This window comes from Doryrhamphus excisus, linkage group LG4 (assembly GCF_037039965.1).
Source record: "Doryrhamphus excisus strain RoL-2023G ecotype Guam linkage group LG4, RoL_Dexc_Guam_v1.1, whole genome shotgun sequence".
Classification (NCBI taxonomy): domain Eukaryota; kingdom Metazoa; phylum Chordata; class Actinopteri; order Syngnathiformes; family Syngnathidae; genus Doryrhamphus; species Doryrhamphus excisus.
In genome coordinates, this window is record NC_136360.1 from 3,934,017 (window position 1) to 3,958,939 (window position 24,923).

At 39.2% G+C, this 24,923-nt stretch overlaps 4 protein-coding genes across 5 annotated transcripts; 2 read left to right on the top strand and 2 right to left on the bottom strand.

The window, feature by feature from the left end:
* Nucleotides 1–1,635: 1,635 nt before the first annotated feature.
* On the bottom strand, nt 1,636–6,935 carry LOC131129414 (glutathione hydrolase-like YwrD proenzyme). The gene is given in 8 exon segments (XM_078790007.1): nt 1,636–2,085; nt 2,297–2,384; nt 2,468–2,617; nt 4,398–4,574; nt 4,576–4,608; nt 5,410–5,558; nt 5,658–5,786; nt 6,552–6,935. Coding segments are annotated over 8 exon segments (1,008 nt in total). The 5' UTR covers nt 6,652–6,935; the 3' UTR covers nt 1,636–1,903.
* Nucleotides 6,936–7,846: 911 nt separating this feature from the next.
* Nucleotides 7,847–10,676, top strand: tm4sf4 (transmembrane 4 L six family member 4). Of its 2 annotated transcripts, XM_058074113.2 has the most exons (5): nt 7,847–8,129; nt 8,964–9,053; nt 9,230–9,375; nt 9,716–9,893; nt 9,973–10,676. In XM_058074113.2, exons 1-5 carry the CDS (start codon nt 7,959–7,961, stop codon nt 9,988–9,990), a joined length of 603 nt encoding a protein of 200 aa, XP_057930096.2. In that variant the 5' UTR covers nt 7,847–7,958; the 3' UTR covers nt 9,991–10,676. The 2 variants fall into 2 exon arrangements, with proteins under 2 accessions (XP_057930096.2, XP_057930097.2); XM_058074114.2 differs by lacking the exon at nt 8,964–9,053.
* A 178-nt stretch (nt 10,677–10,854) lies between these two features.
* Nucleotides 10,855–12,180, top strand: LOC131129705 (transmembrane protein 69-like). Its single transcript, XM_058073500.2, has 3 exons — nt 10,855–10,967; nt 11,148–11,192; nt 11,293–12,180. The coding sequence occupies exons 2-3, from the start codon at nt 11,148–11,150 to the stop codon at nt 12,079–12,081; spliced, it is 834 nt and encodes a 277-aa protein (XP_057929483.2). The 5' UTR covers nt 10,855–10,967; the 3' UTR covers nt 12,082–12,180.
* Nucleotides 12,181–12,621: 441 nt separating this feature from the next.
* slc25a24 (solute carrier family 25 member 24) lies at nt 12,622–23,196 on the bottom strand. The gene is made up of 10 exons (XM_058074011.2): nt 22,700–23,196; nt 20,997–21,123; nt 20,838–20,925; nt 18,990–19,101; nt 15,649–15,807; nt 15,416–15,568; nt 15,208–15,315; nt 14,732–14,899; nt 14,496–14,646; nt 12,622–14,106 (listed from the first exon to the last, which is right to left on the bottom strand). Exons 1-10 carry the CDS (start codon nt 22,877–22,879, stop codon nt 13,925–13,927), a joined length of 1,428 nt encoding a protein of 475 aa, XP_057929994.2. The 5' UTR covers nt 22,880–23,196; the 3' UTR covers nt 12,622–13,924.
* Between the last annotated feature and the right edge of the window lie 1,727 nt (nt 23,197–24,923).

A 24,923-nucleotide genomic window follows, 5' to 3' on the forward strand; every position in this document is an offset into this window, starting at 1 on the left:
TCATTTATTATTTTCCCAAGCCAGGTGGCCACAAGACATTTTTTTCTAAATGAGACATCTTTTCACAATTTAATCGAGCAAGTTCTTGTGACACAAGATCTTGTAAGCGATTAAATGTGTTTGTATGTCTTAATATTAGAAGTGTTTTTGTAAATTCCACAGAATTAAAGATCAACATTTCTTAACCGTTCATCCATTAAATCAAATATTTTAAATTAAGTACGGTATAATAATTGGTGCACTTGTATTATTATTGCTTTTTCCTCTAAGTCAGAGTTGCACAATTACTCAGCAGGTCCCTATAGGGCAAAAGGGCACTTCATGACCTCGCTAACGTTACCATGTCTGATTTCAAACACATTGATAGAGTGCAGTTGTGTTTTTTAGGGGATCAGCATGTTTCCAGCTGATCCATAATCCAAGTGGAATGTATCACATCCAGTCAACTGCACTGAAATCTGGAATCTCTATAAAGCTGATCTAAGTAGCATTGTTAATTAGGGTGATTATGCAACAGTACACATGGTTCTTTATTAAAAAAATCTCAGTACCACTATGTGTTTGGAGCTGTAAGAAGATCAACAATGAAGCAAAGTCCAAAGTAACTACCTCAAACATGTTTGAGCTGTCTAGAGAACGAGTAGCTGACCAATAATAATCAATATTTGCGTATACCAAAGAACATCTCTGATTATGTAGATCTTGATAAATCTATCTGTATCTGACCTAAATCAACACATGTCCAGAATATGTGGTTCAATTGTTAAATGACTAAAGTCATTGTTTACTGACATGTGTCTTGAGGCTTTACCGTATGTTGGTCTGCCTTTTGCAACTAAACCAGCTTCCACTCTTATAGGATTTTCTTTCTAATATTTTGAAGTATTTCTGTATAGGAAAATAAATGTTGGTCAAACAAAGAGGTTTTGGTTGGTCGGCTTGGTTTAGTTGAATACTACATTTGTCCTTATAGTGTATTTTGTATGTGCATCACCATCATTTATTGTTTGCTTATCACTCATAGAATACAGTACTAGCATGCACACAGAGGTAGCATTGTTAGCAAATGTCAGCATGCAAATGGATCCTAAATTATGGAAATGCTTAAAGCATGCCAGATTATTAGTTTGCAATGCTATTTTAGCCTCTGTTGACGAAATTGCAGTAACTTGTCATAGAATTAATAATAGAATTATTAAGGTATGCTGGAGCCTGCTCTGACCTATAGAGAGAAGCCGCTATTGTATCAATACACACAATAATATACACCTAAAAACCTAAATGACAGTATATAATACCTTTTATTGTCATTGCACAGTACATGATTAAAAAATGCTTCTACTGTTTCAATGCATATACAATATAAATAATAATAAAAACAAACATAAAAGACAGTATGAACAATGTATTGTACAAAAATATTGCAAAGAAGTAGCGTTTCTCTACATTCATGCATTGCACGGATGAGGAATAATGAGGTAGATTGTAGGCAGCAGCAGTAGCAGTGAAAGGAATGTCGGCGTTTTACATGTGAGAGTTCAGCCTGAAAAAAAACTGTTCCTCAGCCTATGATCCATATGTTGAACTGAGGTTGACCCTAATCTCTATTAGAGATGAAAAGAAAGACATGTGCATAAATTAATATAGATGTTATAGATCAGTTTTATTATAAAATGTCATGTTTATGTCATTTGTTATGTTTGCTTTACAGCTTAGGCCCTTAGATCCAAAGTCTATTGTCCTGAGTGCACCTAGCCTAAATACACACACACACACACACACACACACACACACACACACAAAGCTGACAGAGCAGTAAAGGATAGACAAGGTATCGAGGGGAAGTGAATGTCTCTACTCCTATCTAAAGTAAACAGAGTACGACTGGCACACACTGGCACCATCAGAAACCATCAGAAACCGCACCCGCCAGTGATCGCTGGCTGCTGCAGTTTTTGCTCAATAGAGATTGCACAGGAATGGTGACATGGTCTGGGTCGCCCACGTAATGCACAACATCTATTAGTGCCAGGCGAACAGCCTCCACCAAAACATGGCTGTAGTCTGAACTATTATAACCAAAGGCTGTAAACAAATACAGGAACTGTATTCAATATTGTACTTTTACTATAAAAACAAAAACATTTTGATCCAGCCACAAATCTTATAAGTATAGTGGAACTCCAACTTCAAATACCCAAAAAGTTGTACAATCTCAATTTCAACCCACAGTCACCTTGAAGGTCAAACCATCATGATGTGTGATGTCAGGTGACATTTACAGGTTACTAGTTACCTTTGAGAGGGAAGTTTTCCAGGATGTTGAGCAGCAGCAGAGCAGCCAATCCTTGACTATTGGGAGGAGGCTCCCATACACACACACCCTGAGCACACAATGGAGTCAATTACTCTGCTGGCCATGTTATTCAAATAGACATCCAATAAGCAACTTGAAGTTTAAACTCACCTTGTACTTTGTGTTGATGGGAGCGAACTCACTGTCATGGCTATTGAGGTCATCCAAGGTCATGACTCCTCCATGCTGGGCGATGATGTCAACAATGGCTTGAGCCACTCTGCCTTGGTAGATTGCTTTCTTTCCATGCCCCCCAAGCTCCTGGTGATATATTGTACCATGCATAGCATAATATAGCATAATACAAATTAAAAATTGAAAATTTTTAAAACATACAACGCTACGACCTTTGACCCCAGCTACCAGCTGTTAAAATGTTTTAAAATGACATTTATTAGCTACCTTATGTCATCTTATGTAAAATACTAAACGACTAGTTTTTTTAATCACCAACATCTCTTCAAGATTACAGCATTGGTTCAAAACATGAACAAGAAAAATGTATCCAATCGACCAGAGCCTGTTCTTTCATTTAATATGGGCACACTCTTTTGAACCCTACATTACACATAATAATCTTATTGTAATGTTCCCAAAACTTGTGACCGCTGCATTTCATAAGAGTGGATCATCAAAGCACACAGCATTAGTAACAAATTACATTAGTAGACAGTGAGTGGGTGTGGAGCTGGGGGTGGGAGGGTGTTCACTCCCACATCCTATGACGGCCAGAGAGAATTGAATGTGGGGCCCCTTGTCATAGGCCAAATTCTTGGCCATGCCGCCATTGAATCAATCAATGTATTTACCAGGAAGGTGTGTGTGAGAAAAGTGAGTCAGTACTTCAAAGAGCTAACACACCATCAGCACTGAGGAATAACTATCAAGATGCCATGGAAACCTCCCATCAATGAAGATGAGGTCACCGCCATTGTTTCATAAGTTAGGATGACCGGAGCATGATTGTATGTGTGTGTGTATGTTCGCGTGTGCAAGGTGTGTCATCCGGGGGAGTGTTTTCATATTATTACATGACTAATAATGGTCTGATACACTCACACAAACGTAGGCAAACTTGTTGGTACCATTCTGTTAAAGACAGAAAAACACACATGGTCAAAGAAAAAAATAAATGAAAATTAGCTTATGAAAGTCCGACATGACAATTCAATATTATGTTGCACAATGTTTTGAAACCATCACTGCAATCAAGCAATTTCCCCAAAAGATCTCGCACCCATCCACAGTTATTTTAGCCCAAAAACCGCTCCGCCTGTCAGGCCTCAGGCCCGTGTGGACATGGTCTCGGGTTTGATTCATTGGCCAGACTGCATGTTTCAGCTCCTTCCACAGATGGGATTTAAGTCAAGACCCATGACCACTTCACTATGTGATGGTTTCCACTTGGGTGCTTTTAGCTGTTTGTTTTGGGCTATTATCTTATTGTGACTGACACCGGGATTTCCGACTGTGTTCCAGAATGCCTTGATAGTCTTTTAATTATACTGCACAGACTCAAAACGCTGGATGAAGTACAGGAGACTTATTAACATAACCGAGCCGCCTCCATGTTTCATAGTACGTACAGTGCCCTTTCCTTTGTGTACTTTATTTTTGGATAAACCTAGAACTGATGTGACTCACCTTAAACATTTTGTGTTATTTTCTCAAAGGTCATCAGTGTTTGATTTTCGTTTGTTAATGTTCAGTCAATTTGTATTTATTATTACTTACTATATCCCGCAACCATAGGGAAGATAAGCGGCATAAAAAATGGATGGATGGATATTTCTTATGTCAATTTCAAGTTCTTCAAGTTGTCTTGCGTTTTTCATTCTTTCACGGAACAATACCAAGAACATTGTTTTTGTGGTTATGGTTGAGGTGACTGATGAAATCATACAAATCTACAGAAGTGGACAAGATTCGTTCTAAATTCATTAAGACTCTAAATGTTGTGGGACTGTCAACACTGCATGGAAATCAAAACCATTACACATGTTTTAAAAGTGGCAATGCTCTTGATTACTTTTTGATTTACCTTAAGAGTTCGGGCAAGGAAAGGTTTTCTGAATACTTGTCTATGTTTGGGAGGATGACCGTCAATCAGCAGGTCTCCACCAAGTTCCTTCCCTGCACCTCGAAACTCAGCCACGGATTGTGCCCAGAAGTGAGCTGTAACTTCAGCAACAGGAAACCCCACCTGAGCTAGTTCCAGTGAGTGCTCCAGTGAGCACCTCCTGTAAGGACAGCTAGGGGAAACAGGAAAAGGAAACACATGCTTATTACCTCACAGGAAACCATACAAAGCAGGACGTATGAGTCATTGTTTTAAAAAGAAATATGTCCCGGAGAGCGTGCAAGGCAGGACTTGAAGAGCAATACATCCTTTCATGTTAGTCCCCAAAAGTGTCCATTATTTCCAGAGAAAGTAGATAGCTTTGTTGCTAGTGATTTTTTGAGTTACTAAGTTGTTAAGCCAGCATCCACCTGCTACATCTTCTTATTCTATGGCAGACCGGGTTCGTACTGTACGTATAAAGTATGTTAACAAGCACAGTTACGATGCCATCAACTGTACGGAAATGTACCAAATTTATTTGCAGCAGGCCACCACAAAAAAAAAATTACCAGTAATGTATGGTAACATCAAGTATATACTGTAAGGATATTTTTAGTGATTATGCAGAATGTTTTTCGCCACTTGAAATAAAACATTACTATAATAAACAATGTGTTGGAGACTCTGGTAGACTGGGAGTCTTGTCCACAATATTAGGATCTACAATAATCCTGTAATGGATAGTTTCAGGGTGAATTGACCAAATAAATGAAACTTCAGAGTCTGATGTCTCCGATTGTTTGTATGTTTTCTGTTTCAGTAAAGTCAGTAAACACCTGTTATTATTTTAGGCCTGTCAATATATCAAGGCCGGCAAAATAATCAAGTTTTTTTTTCATTTATCATACGGTTCACTGATATATTGATTATCATGATGTAAATTATGTTGAAATTATTTCTTACTAGTACACAGACTAGTACACAGTTATACCTTGTGGCTACCAAACAGCTGTACAGTATCACACCAGCATGCAGGTGCACCCGCATTCAGAGAATCAGTTTTTGGAGGAGGGGCCTCAGCACTGTACGCTCTGCCTTTCAGGAAGTCCAGAGTCAGACTTTTGCGATGGTGTACGACCACTAGGAAAACAAAAAGAAGGGTATGTTTTCAGTCCATATGATGACAAGGCCAAAATTTTAAGCAAAGCATCTACCTGACATTTATTCCTACAATCTCACTTGTGTTGCCGTCGAAGAACAAGCAGAAGTCGTCACCACCAAGACCAGTGCTGCCTGGCTGTGTAACTGCCAGCTCTGCTGCTATGGCAACCACAGCATCTGCAGCATTGCCGCCTCGCTTCAGAACATCTGGATAAATAGACAAAGCAATACAATAGACAAAGTCTTCAGACTCCATTATTGTTATATATTCACACATGGTTTCCTGACTTTGTCATGTCTACCAAACATGATTGCTTACTATGTAGCAGACCAGGTGCATATGAGGCGTATTATGAAGCGGATCAATGCATACCACCACCTTACTGTATGGAAAATTTGGATCTAGATTCACACTAACACGTAATCTGATTTCTAAATGACACCATTTTTATTAAGGAGCTGTATCACAAACATTGGCTGCCATTTTACTCAAGGACACACATTGCACTGTGGTTGGCATGACGACCGACACTTCCACCTTGCTCTCCCTGTCCCAGAATAAACCTCACAGGCCAGGTCTAGGTGGAACCACTGTGTTTTTTACTATTTTCTGATCTTTATATTCATTAATTTAAGTATTGCAAAAACAATATATCTTATGGCTTTTCTATTTACATGACTGTTGTATATATTGGATTTTATTTTGTGTTTACTTGAAGACTAAAATGAGGGGTATAATTTGCCACGCTTTTTTTTTTAATTGTTGCATTTTTTGTTTATTATTTAAAGATACAACAAGTGTCCTCTTCGACAAGCTAAGTAAGTTGTTACTTATTTACTTATTCATAAGTAAGTAGTTTCTTTCGGGGTAACTTCTTGCTTTTGGTTAGCATTCATGATAGCATCGTTTCTCCTCACAAAATCAGCACAGAGATTGCAGGTAGTGCGGCAAATCTCTATGACAACACCCACCTTGTCCAACTGTCGAAGCGAGTTGCTGGCTGGATGCCACACAGGCGTGGAAACACACCACAGGTGACCGACGAGAGAAGAAACCAAAGTGGCTGTCCATGCCAACATGTTATTTACCAACTATGCATCGCATAAAAACTACGCCACACTGCAAAATGAAGGAACTGAATGACCGAAAACGGCGTGCAATAGCTAACTTTGTCGATCGGTTTATCGGATATCGATTGCTTTTAGTCAGTGATGATGATGAAGTCGATGGTAGATCATATCGATAATTGGCAACTGAAGTAACATGACTGAAGACAGTTCCACAAAAACTAAAACTATGTTTTTTATGAAATAGCTACTTTGAAAGAAACTACAAACACTGTCACTCCTGCTAACGCTAACACTTCTCCACGCTAGGGCTAGCGCCGACCCAGCATGGTAAAGTTACTGCCCCCTATAGCCCATCCTCTGAATTACAGCTCAGAACTCTATATAGTACTGAAAAATTAGGCTAAGGTGGAGCCTATCACAGCTGACTTGGTGTGTTTCAGCTACTGTACTGAAAAGGAGCCTAACACACCTCATCCTCACCAGGAAAGTACTGCAGATTGGTGTAATGTGGGTTGAAAATATTCACCCTCTTGATAAGCAGAGGATGGATATGAATGGATTGATGGACCAGCTTGAAGCCAAGCCTTTGGTTAACTTTGTTATTAATATGTCTATAAGAGTGGAAAGAGATTTTGGCAACACATCAGTGCCAATAAAATGTGGCTAGCTAACCAAATGTGACCTGAGTTTCTGAAGACCGATATAAATGAGACATATTACACTACACTATGCACCAGGACCATATCCAATGCAACAGTGATGATAACCGTTCTACTCAACATAAATTGCAAGGCTGATTAATCAATAGGCCTGAGATAAAACTCACATAGTAGTCATTCTAAATCATGGAACGCTTTTCTTGTGACTTACTAAACCAATGGTAGCCCTGCTCTGCTCTCATCAATTGAACGTCTTTCTTTTCTGTTATACACAAAACACATGGTAGAACATTAACCACGGTATCTTCATTCGAGTTTCTCTATGTACACATGTCATGTCACCTTCCATCAGTGGTTAGTGTTGTGTTTGCATGTGTGTGTGTGTGTGTGTGTGTGTGTGGTGGTACATGTGTGATTCTGCTTTATTACAGTGTGCGGTTGTAAAAGTATAGCAGTGACATCACACCAAAAGCAAGGCGGGGCTATAAAGGTGGAAATCTAGCATCCCCCATCCTCATAACCTTTGCAGGTGGGGTGGATCTCATTGTAGAGTAAGAATTTGGTGTGGAAGCTAAATACTAAATTTCTCATCTTAATTTTTTAAATTTTATGTTTTTCTGTAGTTGAAAAACATTGTTTGGCTATCACCATGTGCTCTGGGGGGTTTGCTAAGTGCCTGGGGATCAGTCTGATGCCCCTTTCCATTGTGTGCGTGCTGTGTAATATCTTGCTCTTCTTTCCTGGCGGGAAGACAGTGACAAGTGAAAACATCACAGAAGAAGTGTGGTATTGTGGAGGAATTCTTGGCTCGGGAGTCTTGGTAAGTTAACATAACAAATATAATTATGTAGCCAATCCACTTTATATGAGGAGATCAATATTGAAGGTATTATCTCATTGGGGCTGCACCGTGGTTAGCACGCAGGCCATGCAGCTAGGAGACCCGTGTTCGATTCCACCTTCTGTCATATCTGTGTGGAGTTTGCATGTTCTCCCTGTACATGGGTTTTCTCCGGGTACTCCGGTTTCCTCCAAATTCCAAAAACATGCTTGGTTAATTGGACACTCCCAATTGTCCGTAGGTATGAATGTGAGTGTGAATGGTTGTTTGTCTATATTTGCCCTGTGATTGGCTGGCGACCAGTCCAGGCCTCTTGCCCCAAGACAGCTGGGACAGGCTTCAGCACGCCCGCGAGTCTTGTAAGGATAAGTGGTATAAAATGAATGGATGAATCCCAATGGATGAATTTATATATATATCAGATTCCATCCTTTTTGGATCAGCCATTTTTTTGTTTCTTCTCTTTCACTTTTATTTATACCGTAATTTATTTCTGTCACATCATGAGACAGCTTTATTTTGACATTTTGTAATCATAAGTTTATCACAACCATTCTATTTTATTCATCATATTTATTGCATTATTGCCCTTCTATCATGTGATATGATATATGGGCATTTTATCATGGTATTGATATTATATTATTGTGAACCAATTGTGTTATAAAACTTTGTGTTATGATGTACAGTATGTCATACAAGTATGATCTCCACTTTCTTGATGTTAGTAAATAACAGATGCAACAAGTAATGTTTGTGTGTGTGTGTGTGTGTGTGTGTGTGTGAATCTTTCTGCTTTTTTGTGGATGGCAGATGATCTTCCCAGCTTTAGTCTTCCTGGGTCTGAAGAACAATGACTGCTGTGGGTGCTGTGGCAATGAAAGCTGTGGGAGGAGATTTGCGGTGAGGTGTTCTACCCATACACTCAAATAGTCTTGGCTGTAGTGACTCCTAAAGGTGAAGCGATTACCTAATGAGAGTGGTTTCCATTCCTTTCATACTACGTACTCACAATTTAGTCTTTTGCAAGCTCATAAACTCAACACATGGATAAATGTTATCATCTCTTGTCGTTACAGATGCTGAGTTCCATACTGTTTGCAGCTGTGGGTGTTATAGGAGCTGGCTACTCAGTCATAGTTGCAGCTGTAGCCATAAACCGTGGACCTAAATGTTTTGCTGTAGTTAACGGCACACAAATGTGGACGTATCCCTTCACTGAGGGGTATAAAGTTATTTTATGTTGCTCAAAATTACAGCCATTTGGTTTCTTTAACCTTGTGATTGTGTTATATGTGTAACCAAGGTGTAGATGCCTCAATTCGCTAAGCAAATTACCTCCACTACACAAATATGCGTCATTTTATGAAATTAATATTGTACAATGAGCAAAGAAATGTTGATTATATAGTATTCTGCAAATGTCTTATGAGTTGGCAACACTGGAGTAACATTGTAGTGATATGGGGCATTGTAACAAATATAATGCTGAGTTTAGAATTTTAGGATGTTCTCCATCAGATTAATTGCAAACCTTTCCACCCTCTCCGTCTCAACATGTCCAGCGACTACCTGTCCAACTCAAACTTGTGGTCTCAGTGCATCGAGCCCTCGCGTGTGGTGTCGTGGCACCTCTCCCTATTCTCAGTGGTGCTGGTCATGGGTTTAATCCAGATGGTGATGTGTGCAGTGCAGGTGCTGAATGGCCTGCTGGGAGCTCTATGTGGAGATTGCTGTGGCGGGGTCAGTATGTTTTTATAATTTAGTGGAACTGAGGTTTTGTCTTTTCATCTTTGTAAGTTTATTCATGTTTCTCTTTCAGAGTGACGGAGCTGTGTGAGAAAAAGAAAGTTTCGCCTGAATTTCTTCTGATTTTAGTACATATCACCTCATTGTATTTGTCTTTAATAGTACATTTATAGGATAATAGGAGCTACATGACTACAGTGTAGTAGAGTCCAACCTGTTTTAAGTTGACCTCAATTATGCCTCATTTAAGTCAACCAACGGGTTAAGTCCCGGGTCATTGTGTTCTTTTATTACTAAAATGTGTGCCCACTTAAGGCTACATCAACATACACTAGACACCACTTTTAGGGATTTGAGACCCAAAGACGTCATTTCCATTAAAGAATTATCAATATGTCTTGTTGTAGTGTTGTTAACGTCATCATTATTGGTCGTGTGTATTTTTTCATAAGCAGATTTGTCACATGTGGATATAAGAAAAGAAAATGTGTGGATGTTTGGATACTGCGTTGTTCTTTATTGCTTTGCTTTCAATGTCAACATAGAGCCACAATCCAGTGAGGTACTGCAATAATTCCTGGGGGAAATGTGTTATGACTACCCCCTAGAGTGCTTTTTTGGTGTTGATTTATTTATGAGTCAAGTTTGCATTCAATGACGGCCGTTGCATTTTGAAAAAAGTAAATAAAATATTTGAAATTCTTTGTGTCATATCTATGAAACGGATCCCAAACATCGTCCCTCCCACCCCCAGAAAATATTACGGCAGATATTTGAAAGAGCAAATGTAATCAAAAATATATGATGAATATAATAAATATTGCTTTGTTTATTTTGATGTCGATTGTGTGTCAATAAGAGTTTGCATTGATTAAAATTTCCAATTATTTAATATCGTAGTGTTGTGTTTGCTGTCTTTTTGTTGTCGGAAAGCTTTATTTGACTGCTTGTTTTACACGGACGTTTTAGCGATCGGACCATATTGTGTCCTGCTGTCTGGGTCATCGAGACGAGTGAATATTACAGTTGATCATTTCCCCAATATGACGTCTTCCGCGTGAATTTGAGGTATATTCTTATTCATACATAATTTTTAACATTGTGAGAACTAACATATTTGAATATAATGATGTGTTGATGCAGTGCAGGGAGATTTAAATTACTTGGATTACACTTTGGATTTGAACATAACAAATCGTATTTAAAGACTAATTGTCTAATAGGTTTTCTTCTACCATCTTTTTAAAGATGTTTTCTGTTCTACTTGGAAGAAGTGTCATAACGGCCCAGAAGGTAATGAAATGTGTGGTCGCCCTACTATAATATCTATAGACATGGATTTGTATTCATTTACACTTCAAGGAGAATTTGACATGGATGTGTCATTTTTCAGGTATGGCACTGGGCAAGAGCGCCACAGAAATGTTGGACATCTTCGATTATTAGAGGAACTAATACTGGGTCAAGCACCCAAGAAATCAGATGGGCATCCTCAACCAAACCACTAACACAATGGTCTGGAGCTTCACGTGAACAGGGTTCTTCTGCTGTGTTTGCTTTCACAAGAACTGAGGTCTTCCAGAAGAAGTTTCATGAAGCCACATTCACGGCAAGGAATCAGCATTTCCATTCTTCTGGTGTGAGGCTAAAAAAGCGAGAAAAGCCAGAACCGCCGCCCAGAGAGCTGGACCTGCTGCGTTATGACATGAAGGACTTCTGGAAGACTCCCAAACCGGCTCTCTGGCTTGGGTTTGCAGGGCTGATTCCCTTTGTTGCTCCTCCTCTCTTTATGGGCATCACTGAAAGCTACTTCTTAGAGCTGGCCTATGCGCAGGTAGCCTACGGGGCCTCCATTGTTTCCTTCCTGGGTGGAGCTCGTTGGGGATATGCCCTCCCTGAGAGCAGCCCAGCCAAACCTGACTGGATAAACCTGAGCAACAGTGTAGTTCCCCCGCTCTTAGCTTGGGTCACCATGCTGATGGCAGACACCATTATTCCTGCAGCCATTATGGTTATCATGGCACTGGGGATCTCACTTCACTATGATCTGTCACTGCTGCCGACTTATCCTAACTGGTTCAAATCTTTGCGTGCCATCTTGACCATTGTGGCATGTTTTTCTCTTATGGGGACAATCATTGTGATTGGAATATTTCCAGAAAAGAAATTGTTTTCAGAGTAAGAAATCATGCAGATGTTTTGGTTGCATCTTGTTTGAATGTGATTTGTGTAGTTTCAACACACAAGAAAATAAATAAAAACTCAAGTTTTGTATTACCAATCATCTGTGAGGTAATTTTAAATAGCAACTAAAACCAGATTGCACGATTCAGTTTCTCAATGTTTTTCTTCTTTAAAGCGTATTAATCATAATTCTGATTCATATAATTCAAGCCAGGATTTCAATCCACCATACCAGTCACCGTTTTGTTGTCAAAGGCTCACAGATAACACTACTCAGGAGCGGTGACGCTGAGAAGGAAACAACATTATGTAAGATCCAAATTGGAGTAATCTGTACTTAAAGCCTCTGTGCTCAAATGCACCCTACAACATGCATAATGCATCAGTCAAGGCTTATACTACATTTTACCAGAGACTCTTTTAAAAGTAATTATACTAGTTTGATAATTATATAGACTTGACACTTCCTAAAAAAAATACTGCATAAACGTAGGACACATTACATGTCCTGAGGAAATGTAATCAAAATGTTCACACATTTGTACTCAAATGTCTTTATTAATGTAAACTCCAACATCTAAATATGGGAAAGAAAGGCAAACATATAAGGCACATGACTACATCGACCAGTTTCATTGAGAGGGTTTGGTGATTTTATAAAAAGCCCTTGTGGAAGATGACTCTTTGAATAGGTGCCTCTTTCTGGTGCAAGGTACAAAAAAATAACATTTTACACAATATTTTGACAGGAGAGTAGACAATACATGTTTTGATTTGGTAATATTGAAGTCATAAAACAACAAACCTGTGTGGTTTTGTTAGGTCATGGCTTACTTTGGAATGTAAGGTGCTTTTTGCTCAACAATTAGACAAAACGTGGCTTGAAAAAAAAGAGACAAAAAGAAAAACGCAAAAATTGGACCCTCATGTAGAATTGTGTAATTAAAGAAGCTAAATTAATACATTTGCATATCTAATGTGTTTTTTTATTTAAATGAAAATTGATGTGAGCTACATGAAATCTATGCTTTGTATGAATTCATTTCTTAAAATGCTTTCTTTTACTAATTTCGATGACAGCTATTTTTGGGTCTCTCCAAACTTTAGGCAAGTACGAGTGTTAATAATCAGTATATCAGTAAAATAATCAGTAGAAAAAGAGGTTTGAATCTCTGCTTGGGCCATCTCTGGGTGCATGTTCTCCCCGTGCATGCGTGGGTTTTCTCCGGGTACTCCGGTTTCCTCCCACATTCCAAAAACATGCTAGGTTAATTGGCGACTCCAAATTGTCCATAGGTATGAATGTGAGTGTGAATGGTTGTTTGTCTATATGTGCCCTGTAATTGGCTGGCAACCAGCCCAGGGCATACCCTGCCTCTTGCCTGAAGTCAGCTGGGATAGGCTCCAGCATGCCAGTGAGGATAAACGGCATAGGAAATGCATGGTGTAAAAAGAGGTGGGAATAACAGTTAAACATCTTAATATGGAATTAATTTTAATCTCCATAAGTGGTAAGCACTTCTGCTTGAAACAAGTTGTTCCAAAATCAAATGGAATTTTTTAATGATTTACTTGTACTGAAATGAGTTTAGGGTCTCGAGAGTTTGTAAACGTTTGCCCCATTTTCCATCAACAATACTTGACTCAAACTCTTCAATAAACTATTTCTAATGTCTCAATTTTCTGTCCCCAGCATTCATCCAAATACCGTATTGTCAGTTTTGGCTGCAAGGGCCAAATGTAAGGGACAACATGTTGGCTGTGTCTACTTATATTTGCATGCTATAGTGTGCGGACAGAAATGTGGACAATGACTGCATAGTGTGTAGTTGTGTAGTGTCCTACTTCTGTATACCCAGGCCAGACCGCATGTATTCATATACCACATAGCTGATGCTGACAGCTGGCAGCACCTTCATGAAATTGGGCAAGATGCCACGGTAAAGTCCAAAGAATCCTTCTTTCTCCAGAATTTTCTTCACCATCTGGTTCATCTGCAGCTGCTCGGCACCTTCGAGAGAAGCTGAGAGAAGAGAGATAAATATAACATGATGAAGGGGGACATTTGTGGTCTATTGACGAAAAAAAATGCACCTTCAGGAAGTGAGCATGGAAGAAAAATACTAGCATAGTTGATTCACCGTTTTTGTCTGAAGACTTTCTACAACATTTTAGAGATGTGTCTTGGGGAATATCTTGTAGATTCTTCCAGGAGAGGTGAGGTTAGATGTCATTATAGTGGACCTGAGAGAGTGCCCTGCTGGTTACCTGATTTTGCACTCACTATGTGTGCTTCTTGTACTCTGCCTTTGCTGCTGTAAAGCTGGAATTTCCCCATGTGGGAATCATCCTACCACATGCAACACCGTTCCATCCAAATTTGACAGAATAGTTCAAAATAGATGTCTGTACCTTGTGCCTGCATCCTGGTACGGACCAGAGCCAGGGGGTAGCTGGCCAGCTGACCACAGGTACTAGAGATGGTACCGCAACCCAACAGTACCAGCACACCAGGGTTGGCTGTATCTTTGGCATAGCGGGACAACCAGAGGTTCTTCAAGCTCTGTTGTGGATTAGACAGGTGTGAGAACATACTGCACTGTATATACAGTACATACTGTATCATAATAGTTGAATAAAAAAAATACCTCATACACAGCCAGATCTATCCCAGCATATGGAATGATGCCCAAAATATTAGGAATGTAGCCCTTGTAGAACGCCTTCACTCCTTCCTTTTTCAGGATTTTCTTGGCACAGTCAAACATTCCTGAGTATTGTCCTGTCTTCCTCAGGGTTAACCTGGTCTTCATCACCTTATTTAACAAAGGTTTTGGTTAAAAGAAAAATACTGCATTCATCCACCATTCATTCACTGGGGTATTTGAATGTACTGTATAGTATCTACACAATGGGGAAATTAAGTATTACTTCTTTGTTTACAAAAAAAGGTAAGCTAAATTAGCTATCCCAGGTGTGCATCCTCAATAGTGACAATGATGCAGTGATGCTTTTTTGAAAGACTAGCTGTATGGGATCAACTCAGTACCCTTGGAACCCCTCCTGCCAGGTACTACTAACAGTAACACAGCCGACAAAGCGGTGTGTGTGGTTAAAAGCTTACCTCCATGGGGTAGATGGCTGTTTGTGCTGTTGCTCCAGCCAGCGATCCTGCAATGAACCTTTCGTGTGTCTTGATCTTCCCTGGTTCACTGGACAGCATCTTCTTATACTAGTTAGGTAACAAAGAAAAATTAAAACTTACAAGAAAGCAAGTTTAAAAGTGTAAAGATAATACCGTCTACAAATATTTTATTGTTCAGTGCAGGTACCTTCTCGTACGCCATGAATTTAATGGCTGTCTCTGGGGCAATCTTTAGCACATTAATACCATTTCCTCGCCATAAAGATGCCAAGCCTCCTTCTTTCAACATCTGTTTGAAACCACTGACCAGGCTGATTTTGTTGCTCTTGGAGGCATGGACCTGTACATGAAGAACATTGTGGCTATTTATGATGTTCAAAAGGACGTGAGGCTTCCTGTGCAAAATCCCAAGTGACGTACCTGCATAAAGACCTTCATTCTGTCCAGCGGGGCGGTACCTGTGCGAGATACTGCACCTGCCATGGCCCCCGCAGACAGTTGCTTCCACCACAGACCTGTAGTCTTCTCCTCTTCTGTAAACTCATCTGGGATGGTGAGGCTGTCCCCAATGTCCAGCACCTGTGGGTAAGTCATTTATGAATGGAAGCATTTTTTTATGTGAAAAATAACTGAAATATTGGCTGCATGGCGGATGAGTGGTTGGAACCGAGTTCAATTCCACCCTCGGCCATCTCTGTGTGGAGTTTGCATGTTCTCCCTGTGCATGCGTGGCTTTTCTTTACTCCGGTTTACAAAAACATGCTAGGTTAATTAGTGACTCCAAATTGTCCATAGGTATGAATGTGAGTGTGAATGGTTGTTTGTCTATATGTGCCCTGTGATTGGCTGGCGACCAGTCCAGGGTCCCAGACCAGTCCCCGCCTCTCACCCGAAGACAGCTGGGATAGGCTCCAGCACCCCCTGTGACCCTTGTGAATGAATAACTGAAATATTCAAATTCATCATGTGCAGCATTGGCAACATTTTTGTGTTTTGTGCAGGCTGTGAGGCCTGCGTAGTCAAAACATACGCACATTTAACTAAACGTTACCATTTTTATGTGTAAATTAAGCATTTTCAAACATAAAATTGCCTAAATGAACCAAAATACAAACATATAATAAGGCAAAAATAAGGCATTCCAAATGATGAAATGTAGTACTCTACAGTCACTAGGTGTCAGTAATGTTACTGTAATGTTCAGCGAGACACACAAGCTTTTATTGCAGGTTTGAATGATCTCCCAACAGGCAAATAATCTTTAATAAAAATCCCTAATCCCTAATGAGCACACAAGCTTCTGTTGTGCTGAAACTCAACTCTGAATTCACACCAGACATGTAATGTCACATGGGCGTAGTCGTGCGTCTCAAATGTAATTCAACACAACACAAAAGATAAACTTCAAGTCTATTTTTGATTCGTTTACATGTAAATTCAACAGCATACTAGTAAGAGAAACACTGTAAAACAGCTTCTGGTGTCAAAATAAACTTATGCTATTTAACAAAATAAAAGCTTTCGAGACCTTGTGTTATGTAATCAGCGCTCACTGCTACAAAGACGATGGATGACGAACGATTAATCCTTTTATATAACCTTTTATATTACCCAAAACACCAGTTTTACAAGGACAATATAAAAGAAAATAAAAGGTATAGCGCTCAATATCAACAACTTTAGATATTGATGGTAGGTTAATCAAGTACTCATAATCACAAGTCCTTTGTTTCACAAGCACAAGTACCCAATGCTACATCTATCTTCTTGTATCATGTAACCTAAATGTAAAAGGAGGTGGGGGATCCTGAGCTTAAAATGCTACGAGTGTAAAACGCTACATGTACAAGGGTGAACGCTACATGCTTGATATGAATTTGGGGTCACTCTGCTCTCCTGCTTTTAACCTTGTTTAAAAAAAAATACAGTGATTGGCAACTTCAACTAAAACTGGAAATTCATTCATTCATTTTCTACGGCTTATCCTCACGAGGGTTGCAGGCGTGCAGGAGCCTATACCAGCTGTCTTCGGCCGAGAAGTGGGGTACACCCTGGACTGGTCGCCAGCCAATCACAGGGCACATATAGACAAACAACCATTCACACTCACATTCATACCTATGGACAATTTGGAGTCGCCAATTAACCTAGCATGTTTTTGGAATGTGGGAGAAAGTACCTGGAGTACCCGGAGAAAATTCACGTGTGCACAGGAAGAACATGCAAACTCCACACAGAGAAGGTCGAGGGTGGAATCAAACTCGGGTCTCCTAGCTGTGTGGCCTGCGCGCTAACCACTCGGACTATAACTGGCATAAAACATCTCGACCACAACCAAAAAAGCTGCTTAAGAGTTTGAGAAAAACCACAGCTCCATGACTCAAGCTTGCAGCCTACTTTATTTGAAATGGTTACATGACATAGACAACAGTTCAAGGTGTTATCAACCTACCATATCCACCTCCACCTCATAAATGAGCCCATCGTCATCATCAAAGCCAAGGAACAAATGTTTTTTCTGTTGCTGCTGCCACTGCTGCAGCAAAACCATGGCCATCTCCAATGTTAAAAAAAAGATCCTTATCCAGGGATATGAAATCCTAGTATTGTAGCGTATCACTCAAAAATGATCCAATCAAAGTTCCCAGTCAGATACAGTACATCAAGAAGAGAGAAATACGGTTTTCTTATGATCCACAAGCATGAATAGTGAAGGTGTTTACATGCTGTCACTGTTTCACGATGTGCCGACTACTGCTTGAGTCTCAACTTCTCACCCTTGGCCTCTCCCCATCTCCTGTAGATTTACTTCCTCTCTCTTGTTCAGTCCAAATCCCATTGACAACTTAATCCCTCCTCAGGTCAGACTGAAATTAGCCTCTCTTCCCCATCAAGCTTAGCAGCCACACTTTTACTTAAAGCCGTGCCATTGAGGAGAGGCGGCCGACGTCAGAGCTTAGCCATTGACTAGAACTGGCTGCATTTCAGACATGCTAAAGACGTGTCAAGGTGTATTTATTAATAGCCTAAAACTTCAATGGGATAATTATTTTACAATTGACATGTTTCAATATTGCAGGTTCTCTTTTAAATGACTAATGTCTAACTGAGTAACTTGAAATATGACATTATACCAATTATTATTAATATATGGATATCCTTGTCTTGCTGAATTTGCCAATAGTCAACTCAAATAACATGTTGTTCTACTATCATTTCCATGTGGCACAAACATACAAGAAAGTAAAGTGCAAAGCATGGAACTAGAATAATACTGTTAGTGAAATTATAAACTGGGTTCGTCACACATGAACATGAAACATTAGATTATAATAAAGCATGACATCATCACTATAGGGGCTGCACGGCGAAGGAGTGGTTAGCACGCAGACCTCACAGCTAGGAGACCAGGGTTCAATCCCACCCTCGGCCATCTCTGGTGGGGTTTCTTCCCGTTTTCTCCCACAAAAACATGCTAGGTTAATTGGCGACCAAATTGTCCATAGGTATGAATGTGAGTGTGAATGGTTGTATGTCTATATGTGCCCTGTGATTGGCTGGCCACCAGTCCAGGGTGTACCCAGTCTCTCGCCCGAAGACAGCTGGGATAGGCTCCAGCACCCCACGCAACCCTCGTGAGGAAAAGCGGTAGAAAATGAACCATACTAATATGAACCAATATCTAATTTTTATGCTGGTTATTATTATTGCCGATATTATTATATTATCCTTAGTTTTTGTAGGTAGGTGAGTCCTCCTACCGTGGTGTGTTTCCAATAGCGGACAATCTCCTGCAGGTTGGTGGCTGTATTTAACAGGAAATGTTTCCTCCATTCATTCCAGTCCACAGTCATGGTGCCGTCTCCATCAATGCTGCAAAAAAACAAGTGAAGCCGATACTTCATTTATGAATATTTGTGGAAATTTCAAATTGGAAAGAATTATTAATTTACCTGATGTGCATATACTGTGTACACAACAATACTCCAGTCTGCAGTCCTCTACTAAATAGAGGACTGCATTGCATTTTGCCAGTGTAATGACCTGTTAATGCCAGCAGAGGGTGCATCATGGTGCTGAGTAATCAGTAGTCAGTAGTCAGTCAGTCAGTAGTGAGACTGTAGCCTCCAAACAGGCAGGAAGAAAGTTCACTCTTTGCATTGGTTTCAGCACATAGACAAAAATGGTGTGCATGCAGATATAGTGTAGTTTAATACATTGGAAAAGAAATGCTGCTTGGGAAGCAGCATATCAAGAAATGCTGCAAACGATATAGAGGTACTGCCTTGTGAGAAAAATAATCATAATCAAAAATGGAAATTCCACAACTTTACAGAATGAAATATGACATATTAAAGGAAATATTGCATTATTATATGATATTATTAGTATATTTTATAACATTAGTGGTTTATTTGGTCTCAAAAAATGGTGACAATAACATCCTTTTACCCTCAATTTGTGGGGCAATATAAAATTTGTGACTCAATTAAATATAAAAGTTTGTCCAGTCATATTTTTTAATTGAACTTCATTCATTTAAAAATATTTTCTTGTCTCATGGACTCAATCACGTGCATCGTCTTGTGGGTTGGGTGTCTCATGACTACTATATCTATAAAGAACAAGCAATAATACACTGTTGGAACATGATTGTGGTCAGCCTCTTACAGGTTGACTCGCAACAGTCACAATGATCCCAAATAAAAATCCCTAATACATGGGTTACAGTTGCTGGAGTAACCCACGCCAAGCTTAAATTCAGCTCTGAACTCCCGACGTCACTTCCTGTCCGCCTGCTACTCAGCTCCCCAAAGGAATACATTTATATCCCAACACACACAAGCACGAGTCTAATTCATTAGTCTTACATGGCTTATTTACTTGCGTTGTGTTTACTATATTGTTATTTTAGTGTTATTTCATATCTGGAAGGCTCTAATAATGTTAAAAATATTGAGATATAAATCTTTCAAAGGTCATAAACAGTTTTTTTATGCAAAAATGACAACAATAATCAATTAACTATAAATAAGAGAATCCTACTTTGTGGAAATTCACTCATCACGGTGAGGTCTGGAACCAATTAATGAGGTTATACCGTGTATGTAAAATAAGTGAAATAATAAATGTTTGCTGCCATTATCTTCTGTAGCCAAACTGCCAATTTGTGGTCAGCATACCTTTCTTTCAAAGAATGGAACACATGGGGCAACACAAATGAAGGAAGCAGCTTGTTGATACCTGCAATGTTCTCCAGTACCTCCACTGAAAATTTGTTTATTCATGTATTTGCCTTTAAGCAAAATGACATAACGACATGTATTGGGTGTTTAACGTACCTGCAGTATAGAGGACTGGAACATTCAGAACCAGAACCAGAACCAGTGAGATCTGGTGCTCATGTATAGAATATTTAATTCCGGATTCAAAGTGTTAAATCTGTGTAATTTGTGTATACTGTGTATATTGCAGTTTTGTTTAACCAAATACACAAAATCCAGATAACCTTAGCTCATTTCCCAGTCTAATTAGACACCAAACTGCCGAATCTTTCTCTGTAGTTGTTTAGTTAGTTCTCATAGATGACAGCATAACTATCGTATTACCTCTGAAGGATCTTCTCAGCCTCTTCCTTACTGATGTCCATCCCAAGATCTGCAAGTGACTGCCTGATCTCCATCGAGTCAATTTGGCCTGTTCAAATAAAACACTTTGTCTTTGTAACACTGAACATTGTCACAAACCCATGAAAATATTTACAGTACCGTCTTTGTTTTTGTCCAGGCTCTTGAACGTTAGTTGTAGCTTCTTCTCGTGTTCCATCAGGTACTTGGAGAACTCATTGAAGTCAAGCCCTTCATCTTGGTCCTGGTCTCCAGAGGAAACTATTTTCTAAAGGAAACAGAAGAAATGTTGTTGGCTACCACGTAGCTATTTTTATTTTTCTTTAATATTTTTTCTTTTTGCATGCTGTACTTCTATTATCACTTCATACGATGTTGCTGCTACTGGAACCTTATTGTGCCCGAGGGAACACCCTAAATGGATCAATAAAATTGATTTCAGTGTTGTTAGACTTCCTTAAACCACATTTTCACCAAAGACAGCTGTTCTAAAAAAAATAAAAATTTATATTGAATTGATGACTTGTATCGATAGTTCAAGGTTCTGAACTCTCGTTCTAGAAGGTACAGTAAAAATATGATATATGCAACAATATCAGTATAATATCATATTCGAACATGATGATTAAAAATTGACATTAAAAATGAAATATAATCACAAAAAATGTAATATTTATTATTATACTATTTTAATGTGAATTTCCTTCTCAAGTCCCATTTCGACATAATGATGTAATTCATGTTAAGCGTAAGAGAACAGCACCTCTGCAGGTTGCAGCCTTGTATTGCATGACAAAATTTTTCCTCAACAGCAAGATATTAATTTGAATTATTATTCAACACTGCATGATGATGTTATGATTTTTCTGATAAAGATGCAAAAGACAGCATTAGGTTGCAAAATGGTTGCGGCACTGCTTGGTTTAGAACACTGAGCAATGTTTACAAATGTTACATTCGTAGCAAATAACAATTATTTGTGTATCTGCATTATAATACATTATATATTATATATTTTATATAATATGAAACAAGCGTACCCATTGACGAGGCTATTATTGGTCAAAAAACATTGAACAAGTTATGTGTAGTACTCTGGTCACTAGACATTAGTAATGTTACATTGATAAGACATTACACACATTACCTTTAAACTGCCATGGCATGTCCGACACGACATAATGAAAAAAAGTTCTCCTCCTATTCTGTGTGGAAGTGGTACATTTTTGGCTTCATACTTTGTCGTTCCCCACTAGTGCGTTTGAACCCTTTCTTAAGCTTAAAATAAACAATGGTTAGCTTGGTAGCATGTTATGTATAAAGCTCATGTGTCTCTCTGCAATGATCCATTTTTTTATTGTAGTTTTTATTATTAATGGGACACATCATTAGATATTCCACTCTTGTGCTTTGTCATGGATAGCACAAAGCTAACATTTAGATGTTTTGCTCAATTAGCTTAGCAAATATTGACCTATATTGAATTGGTTTTTGCATAATTTATGTATAAGATGCGTTCAAGTGTTCTGTAAGTGGCCCTCAGTGAAAAGATTATGGACATTTTGCTTCAAAAACACTGTAAATTATATTAATAGTCCAAAAGTCGGAATGTGAGTTGGCTAGCTATGCAATATATCAAACATTACCTTTAAAAAGACAGTGATAGCCATGGAGGAGAACTACTTGTGCCACTGTATACCATACCAATGTATACCTTATGTACACAGTATGTATGAGAATCACCTTAACCAGTATAGTAAAGTACTCCACTGATAAGTACATGCATGATTAATCTAACAAGAAGTATTTATGACAGTGTTGAGTGTGTTTTGTTTGGCGGTTACCTGAGCAGCTCCTTTCCCGGCCCGGATGCCCATTGCAGCCAGGCCCGCCTTCAGTTCAGAAACATCCACTTTCCCATCCTTGTTGGTGTCCAGTTTGGCGAACAGCTCCTCGTACGTTTTAGACGCATTATCTGCACATTGGCAGTCAGTAAAAAACACCTTCCTAACTATGTGGTACATGGTTTGCTAGAGTAATGGGAACTACACAAACGGAAAAAAATATTCAATAGCAGTGGGGGAAAAAATACATCAACAGATTCCTGTGGTCGCCACTTCTGGTTTCACTTCCGTATTGCCGCGCGTCGTAGCAAAGCCAAGAGACGTCGATGGAGGATATGGTTGCATTAAAAAAAGACGATAAAAGTGTGTTTTCGAGGAAGAAGAGTTTGTGTGAGGTAGTCTGCAAGCTTGAACACACACTAGGTTGACTTTGCCTTGAAGGAACCTCCTCTTTTAGTGCGCGTACATGCACGGTCAGACACACCCTTCAACAGGAACAACTCGGTAGACTACAGTAGAATGGGAGTGATGGGAATTTCGGCTTTTTAAAAGAACCGGTTATTAAGAATCATGAAAGCATAAACTCTATTAGCTCTGACCTAAAACTTTGGGATGTATTATACTTAGCATTCTAGTATTTAATTATAGAAATGTATTCCCAACAGTCAATAATGGCAGTTTTTCGTCCTCTAATTAGTTGATGGCCACACGAGTATTGCCAAACCCCAGAGTTACTATTGCAGTTGAATGCATCATCACATGAACACATTAATTGATTGATTTGTGTGCGTTATATGAGCAAAAAAAATCGTTTATGTATACTGTATATATATTATTACAAGTATTAGGTATTACAAGTATTACAAGTATTAGTAAAAGGTGGACTGGGTCACCTACTATGCTTTTTCCACTTTTCTGACCTAAAAATGTAGTTAGAATGTTGTATTCTCGTGTTAAACGATGCCAAAGTTTCAGATAATGAGGTTTGCGCATTTGAAAGTGAGACCTGAAAGAAGTTTGGGATGGCTCAAAACGCTCGCTTTCAAACAAGGTGGTAAAAGTGCCCCTTTGTGATATCACAGAGGCACGGACATCCTTATATGGGCGTGGCTGTAAACCTGATAAGCTCCCAACCCTCCCCCAAGGTCTGCTTCTTCAAGCGCTTCTTCTCTGTTTACATTGCTAGCAATGGCTCATATGGGAAAGTTACATTTGTTTACAATTATTAAGATGCCACAATCAGGCTCAAGTGGTTAGAGTTCCTGATTCCCTACCAGCAAAATAATTGCATTTTAATCTGTTAAAAGCATTTTACACTGGACTGTTGTGCGAACATGGGCCAGTATGCAGCTGGACTAGCCGACACCTTTCCAGCATGAATTGGTGGTGTTGAAGAGTCAGAAGAACAAGCAGTACCTAACAATTTATATCAGTGTCCTATCTGTAAGTCATGGAGCCAAAGCGCTTGTCTGTGTAGCATTATAGAGTGTGACACTGGGATTAGGTTAGTCCTGCTGATGCTCCTAATGTGGTCATTTATATATTGGTAATTGTTGCAATGAATTATATGTATATTGTACATGTCTCCACAGTGTGCTTCGTTTTTAGCGTTGTGAGTCATGTAGCCAAGAGTCTGACAGCTGGTCCTGGTTATATTTACATACTACCCAAATGGGGGTGGATCAGAGGATAGAAAATTGCAGCAGCAGTATCTCCATTTTACCACACGGTGTCGCTGCAGCTGGTTTCACTTTGACTGTGCGGAGAAGACTGCTGTTATCTTGGGCAACCGCCAGGGGAGGCTAGAGGACGCCAGTTGGGTTTTGGGATGCCGACCGCACTTCCGTTTAGTTAATGTTGACATTTAAATACAAGCGGAGGGAAACGTTTATACAAGATTAGTGTCCTTAATAGTGTCCCGTAATAAACAGTGATAGGCCTACTTCTTCTTACATGTATGTTAAAGTCACAGAACACTATATATGTAATTGTCTAAATAATGTTCTGTTGAATAAGCAGCTTCGAGAGTACTGCAGATCACTGATTTTCTCGTAATAAAATATTAGTGTTATGTTGAATTTAATCACAGCTTCAGAATGATTATCTTTCTAAAGTTAGAATTGTGTATTTCTCGCAATGGATGTTACAGGAATGGCGCTAGAGTTTGCTTTGGTTTTATTTTGAAAATCCAACTGAAGTACTACGGGTGTATGCCTCAGGTGGC